Genomic DNA, 6931 nt, shown 5'->3' with positions numbered 1-6931 from the left:
ATCACATCCGCGTGGACGTGGAGCTTCGGGGACCCCAGGATATCCAGACGGCCATGTACTACGCCCGCGCGTTCGAGCGCCGCGCTGTGGCCGTCCAGCAAGAGTCACCGTCCCGAGACACTGTGTCGCTACCCTGGCCAGATCCCGCTCAGGTTCGGCCTGCTCAAGCTTCCGCGGCACCCCTCGCCGCGACCGCGGCGCGCCCGTTCCGCCGGCTCACCTCGGCCGAGCTACTCGAGCGTCGCCGCCAAGGGTTGTGCTTCAATTGCGATGAGCCCTACATGCTCGGCCACGCCTGCCCGCGACTCTTCTACCTGGAGGTTGCAGACTACATTCCGAAGGACGCCGTCGCCGCCGACCTTGCCGCCCCAGCTGTCGCGAAGGTGTTTGACGCTGGTTGATCACCTCGAGGAGTTCAGCAAGCGCTTCCCCACCTTACAGCTCGAGGACGAGCTGTTTGTGTAGGCAGGGAGAAGTGTTATGACCGGCATAGGGGCTTAGCCCAGTGGGTTATGGCCCAAGTATCTTAATTAGGGGCTTAGCCCAATTATTTTATTGTATTAGGATCGTTTGTTTAGGAGTCAAGTAAACCTCTCTATATAAGGAGGGGAGATGTATTAATCTAATCAAGTAAGAAGCAATCAATATTTGCTCGGCTTCCCTTAGGGAGCCAGGAGACCTAAACCCTAGCCGCCTCTTGCTTTCGCCGCTGCTCCCGTCGCAAGGACGGCGCCACACCGCCAGCCGTCGTGCACTAGCCCTCGCCTTTCCCCCTCCTTCCCCTACAACCTACGCCCTAGATCCGGTAGGGCCCTAGCTCCTACCAGAACGTGTGTTGGGTTCGTGATTCGTGGATGACAGGTATGGTTTGCTCCTTCGGCGTCTTGATCGTGATGGGGTGCCAGATCTGTAGTTCGATGGCGTGTCCAGGGTGTTGCCCCGGTCTGATTCTTTCAACGGCAAGGGCTTCACTTTTGGTTGAGCCACCTTGGAGGTCCGCAAAGCTGCATATCAGCGATGGAGCCGCGTCGAGCTCGGGTGAGGAGGTGATCCGCCATTCTTTTTTTCGGTGGTTGTTGTGGTGGTGCCGTAGGCAGGTGACGGGCGTTGGTGTCAAGCTCAGAGATGTTCTGCTATCTTTTCAGTTTTGTCATGTCGGTCCTTACGTGGCTTGTACTTTGATCTTTATGATATGAATGAGACACGTATTACCATGCAAAAAAAAACATGCCAGCCTACTATGCGCCACGCCCACTTGGCCACTTGCAACCCTTTTTCTTTTTGCGAATAACCTTTTCTTCTTCTTCTTGTGAGCACAATATAAAAGTTCAAATCGGAAGAACCAGTATTACAATATCACAGAATAACCGTGAAATAATTGAACTCAGGCAATGAGCCAGACCGACAAGTTGCGTCTAGTCCAGCCTGCTTAGCCAACGCGCATGGCTAACCCTGTTCTGATGGCGATGTATTTTCAATGTATCTGCTCCACTTTTTTTCCTGATAAAAAACAGCAGTCTTATGCTCGGCCGTCTTCATGGCGACAGTCAAGTGTGTCAGCAGGTCTGGTAAACTGCCCCTACTCTTCTATGCAAATCAGTGTCTCACGGTGGACGCCATGATCTATCACCAAGTAACTTCAAACGAGAATAATACATTAAGGACTCCTTTGGTTTGTAGAATCTCATAGGATTTCTATAGAATAGGATTTGCATAGAAAAATTTTCTTTGAGGCCCTTTGGTTTGTAGGAATGGATTCCTATTCTTATATAGGATAGGAATCAATCCTTCACATTTTGGAGAAAAAAAACATTAGCTAAGACTCAACGGAAAAATTCTATCTTATGCATCAAATGACATCTCTTTCTCTATAGGAATTGATCTCATTTTCTATGATTTTCCTATTCTTATAACATTTCTATCATATGAACCAAAGGAGGCCTAAGTTTTGCCAGCACGCATGTGGCCTTAATTATGGTCCGTGGGACACACTTGCTGTACTATTATTATGTCCGGGCAGTGGGCAGCTATTTGCTGATGGATTAGAAAATTAGTCGGTCTATCGAGTGGCAATGATTCTCCAGCATCGATCTGGAGTGGATTGGTCGAATTATTGAACCAGATCACTCTTCTTCTTTCCCGTTTTATTTGACATTCTTTTTGGGTTCAATTTTGTATTTTTCTCATAGTACGGACCATCTTTTTCTTGGAATCCTACGACATATTTTTTTCCTGCTCTTGGCACTTTTGTTGTTTCTTAAAATGCAGATCAAATCTTATCTTAAAATTATGCTAAATGGTAATACTGTCTAAAAAATTATGTTGAATGGTATTACCCCCGTCTTAAAATATTAGACGTTTTGGTAGGTAAATTGCATATCCCCTCGTATTTGCACTACCCAAGCTTTGGTATCAGCTAGCAGATATGTACGTTTTCGTATCGAGGTACCACCTATCATTTATCAGATGCATTATTTGTTCATCCCAGCAGTGACACTATTTCATGTGCCTTGCAATTACTTCCTCTATAAAGAAATATAAGAGCGTTTAGATCATAAAAGTAGTGATCTAAATACTCTTATATTCTCTAGGGAGGGAGTACAATACAACAACAAATGACTCAAAACAGTGTTCTTTTGTACGAAAACCGAGAACAGCTTGGACACTCAGTTTATTTGTCTGCGATTTTGCCCTTCCTGCTTTACAGAGTGTTTAACAGTGAGCGATTTAAGAATGACGATGATGGTGGTGATGGTAGTGATGATGGTGAACATCATGTCATCTCTAAATTATGCAATGTGGATCGTGAAAGAATCTCATGTGGGCATAAAAGTTTTTTTTTCATTTATGTCGAATCATGTTGAATTCCTAGCTAGACAGTAAAGATTTTTTTCTACATAAAGGATACTTGGTTCTCATGTTAATGTTGATTGTCCAACTAAGGCGCCTTCTGGGAGATCTGGGGCATGGCCCATTTCTCCAGTTCTCTTGCTGACTTCTTTTATGTCTTATTTTTTGAGAATATGCAGAAGATATGTACATCATTGCATTACATTCCATTACATTGCATTAAAAAATGACATCTACATATACATAAAGAAATTCCATTGTGGTTGTGATCTCGCAACCACACCTCCCCTCCCCCTTCCCGCCTAGCCAATGAATCTATATCGAATGCCTCACAATATTTCCTTCCTTTCGACAACCATAACCCCGTTTCTCCCTAACCCAGCCTTTTCCTTACTTCCAATCATCCTCGTTCCCAATTACCTCATCACAACCTACAATGCTCTCCGACTCCGCTCACCGGCATCTATCCTACTGCTGACTGAAGCAGTTACCATGTTGCCTCTACGGCTCGAGCATCGACCATCCCTCTAGATTTTGGGGGGAGGGTGAGGCGGCTTGGGTTTTTTCTCTGGTGTCAAAACCCCAACACTATCTTATAACCGCCACAGTACAAGTTTGAAGCCCTAAGGCCTCCTTTGGTTTAGAGGAATTTCATAGGAATTCTAGAGGATAGGATTCCTTTAGAGCCCTTTGGTTCATAGGAATGGATTCCTATTCCTACATAGGATTGGTTCCTATCCTCCACATTTCATAGGAAAATAAAAAAGAGCCTAGACTCAATGGAAAAATTCCTTTGGTGTCAACCAAATGACATCTTGTTTTCTATTCCTACTCATAGGATTTGAGATACATGTCATCTCATTTCCTACAAGATTTTTATTCCTATGATAATCCTATCCTATGAACCGAGGCAACTAGAGCACAGAGCCCCAAGAAATTGCATGGTCTAGATTCCAACTGAGATTTCAAATCTTTTGAGGTGCTTGACAATTTATATTCAAATGCATACATGTATATACCTCTCTCGGTAATTTTAATGGAAAATAATCATAGTTAGTATGTTTACAAACCAATGGCATTCATATGAAGCTATAAACAATCTCACTTGCATCAACCAGAACCCAAAAATCAAACAAAAAATGCACGTCCACTCCGAAAATACCAATGCCAAACCAAACACATGCATGCCAATCTATCTCGCGTAGCCGAATCCAGAAAGGCACGCATGCAGATGCAGATCACCCATCCAAAATTCAATTTTCAACGGGTTATCATTCCCCCGACGCCGCCGTGACAGTGACGGCGCCGAACCACCGGGAGCATGTGTAGACGGAGCAGAAGGCCTGGAGCGTGGTGAGCAGCAGCATCATGATGGCGGCGAGGAAGGTGAGCAGCTGCCACGAGCTGAACACGTACCTCCGCATGAACCGCTTCGTCTTCACGCGCCACCGCCCGTCGTAGTACCGGTTCATCTCCTCCACCGCCCTGTCCACCGCCGGCACCTTCGTCAGCCGCGTCGACCTGCTCATGCTGTTCCACAGCTTCGTCACCTCGCCGTCGCTCTTCAAGCGGTTCAGCACCACGCCACGCTGCCGCAGAAGGGCCACGTCGGCGTCGGTGTCGATGATGCCGTTCATCAGCTCCGTGTACCGGGTGAGCACCAGCGGGCCGGACGCCGCCGACGACTCGTAGGCGACAAGGTTTCGGATCATCACCTCCGTGTTGCCGTCGAGTGTCACCACCGGGAGGTGCAGCGTCGCCGTCTTGCAGTCGAAGCAGATGGTGGACAGGTCGCCGGTTGTGGCTGCTATCTGCACGCCGGCGTTGACGAGCTCGGAGACCGACGGCACCATGATCTCCTCGATCAGCGGTGGCCGGCTCAGGTGGCCCGCCGTGGACGAAGACGACGGGTCGCCGCGGCCGTCGGCCCCGGACATGAAGAATGATTCGACGGGGTGCTTCATGCCAGACATGCCCGGCACGACGGTGAGCATCTTCCACGGCGCCTTGACAGCGAAAGCGATCGGCCTCATCACGTAGTGCAGCGGGCCTTTCCCGAGCTTCGACGCCAAGCCCCACAGCGCGGCGAACAGCTGCGACACGTACTCGGACCCGCCGCCAGAGGGCTTCTCTTCGCCGTCGCCGTCCGCCGGCTGTTCCTCGATGTCGTAGTTCTCGTCATGGTCTTGTGCCTCTGCCGTAGTGTCCTCCGCCGACGGCTTGGGCACGAGAAGGTAGTAGAGCAGCTCGAGCAGGTGCGCGTACTTGGCGACGTCGACGGCCGGGAAGGCGCCGTCCATCATCTTGAACGGACAGAGCTCCTTCACGAGCCCGGTGACCATGCTCGTGAGCAGCACCCCGGCCTCGTCGGCCGACGCGCACTGCGGCTCAAGGATCTTGCGGAGGAGGAAGAGCGGGATCTGGTTCTCGAGCATGAGCATGTCGCGCAGTATGAGCCCGTGCGCCGACTTCCTCCCGGCGAAGTCCACCAGGTGCGCCATCCTCGACGACACCCTCCGCAGCGCCGGCTTGCCACAGTCTTCGGCGGCAGCGTAGATCTGCAGGAACTCGAGGAGGAAGGCGCCGTCGACGACCATCATCCAGGTGAGCGTCAAGCCGCTGAAGTCGAGGTAGCGATGGTAGTAAGCGCGGATCTTGCGCTCGAGACGGTCGGCGAATTCCGCGACGAGGGCTTCGAGCTTGAGCCCCGCGGGGCGAAGGCGGCGCTGCGCGCGGCGGGCGGCGGCGAGCTTGTACCGCTCCATCTCGTACAGCTCGGGGCGCCAGTGGTGGTAGGGGCCGAGGGCGATGAACTGCGGCACGTACGCCTCCGGCTTGTGCACCAGCAGCTGCTTGGGCACGTTGAACACCGAGACCGGGATGCCGTTGTCGTCCTCGTCGTCGCCGTCCTCCGTCAGGGACTCCCGGATCTGCACCACCCACCTGAGCTCGTCGAACACCAGCGGCCTCCCTCGCCGCCCGCTCCCGCTGCCCTCTTGATCGGAGCTGGACGCCATTGATATCTACCCCTCGATCGCTAGGTGTGCAGTGCAGTGCAGTGTGTGCCGCCACTAGCCACGACCACTATGCGTACGACTGTTGGAGCAGCTGGTTGTTGCTTGTTATGCTCACCAATGGTGATTATATATAGTACTAGTGGATAGCGATCGATCGATCGATGGTAGCTGGCGATAAGAACGTGGGAATTAACAACAACGATGGTTTGGTTGATGTCGCGATCGAACTTAGTCCAACAAAACAAATGGGGTCATTTTCCTTTGAAAATTTGGAATACGCTCTTCTTTTGGCCATTCATGTTTTGTCTCTTGCTTGATCGATGGAAGCCATGTCTCATCCTTCGTTTTTCACATGCTGCAGTCTCTTTCGTGAGGGGACAGCCAGAAATCAGGTTGCTTTCCTGCTCAATCATGATTCATGCGATGGACAAGTTAATCATGGGTCGGTAAAAAACAATGGAAAAGAATTCTATGAAACCAGGTCTCACGTGAGACCCATTCTGATGGATGACACGTGGCATTCATAAATCACAAAGCATCTCCCACCCCCCACTTAAAATCAAGGGGAGAGAGATTAGATACTTTGTGATTTGTGAATGTCACGTGTCATTCATCAGGACGGGTCTCACCTGCTAACCGTGAGACCTAGTCTCATATAAATTTTTTCCAAAAACAATGCATGATGGAATAAAAGTCATAAAGTGACACTCCCTCCATCCTTGGGGCCTATTTGGATTGCATTGCAGGAAGTTGCAAAACATAGGAATAGGGAAAACCCACGATTGTGATGTCATGTTCTTTGAATTCCTATACTATGGCTGCATGTAAAGGCCCGGGGCCATCCTTCTTTTTGGAAAAAATGTACTTTGAATTCCTACAAGATATCAAAATATAGAAATTTATAAATATGTGGCTTTGAAAAAAACATATAAAGTTTCTAGAATTGATGAGAGAAAGTAGAGAGATAACGTGCAAGTGCATTGGACGTCTCAAAGAAAAAAAGGTTAGAGATTATGATGAGATTCGTATTATGGAATAAAAGGGCATAGAGATGTATTCTATAG

The 6931-nt window shown here is 49.4% G+C and overlaps 1 protein-coding gene across 1 annotated transcript; it reads right to left on the bottom strand.

Annotated features, from left to right (window-relative positions):
* Positions 1–3846: 3846 nt before the first annotated feature.
* On the bottom strand, positions 3847–5981 carry LOC125520431 (putative UPF0481 protein At3g02645). The gene has a single exon (XM_048685345.1). It carries the CDS (start codon positions 5865–5867, stop codon positions 4122–4124), a length of 1746 nt encoding a protein of 581 aa, XP_048541302.1. The 5' UTR covers positions 5868–5981; the 3' UTR covers positions 3847–4121.
* Positions 5982–6931: the final 950 nt, after the last annotated feature.

The sequence above is a fragment of the Triticum urartu genome, chromosome 7, assembly GCF_003073215.2.
Source record: "Triticum urartu cultivar G1812 chromosome 7, Tu2.1, whole genome shotgun sequence".
Taxonomy (NCBI): Eukaryota; Viridiplantae; Streptophyta; class Magnoliopsida; order Poales; family Poaceae; genus Triticum; species Triticum urartu.
This window is presented reverse-complemented; position numbering and strand designations above follow the sequence as displayed.

Excerpts from the sequence above, each read along its gene's own strand:
- LOC125520431 (XM_048685345.1), bottom strand. The coding sequence starts at position 5,867 with ATGGCGTCCAGCTCCGATCAAGAGGGCAGCGGGAGCGGGCGGCGAGGG.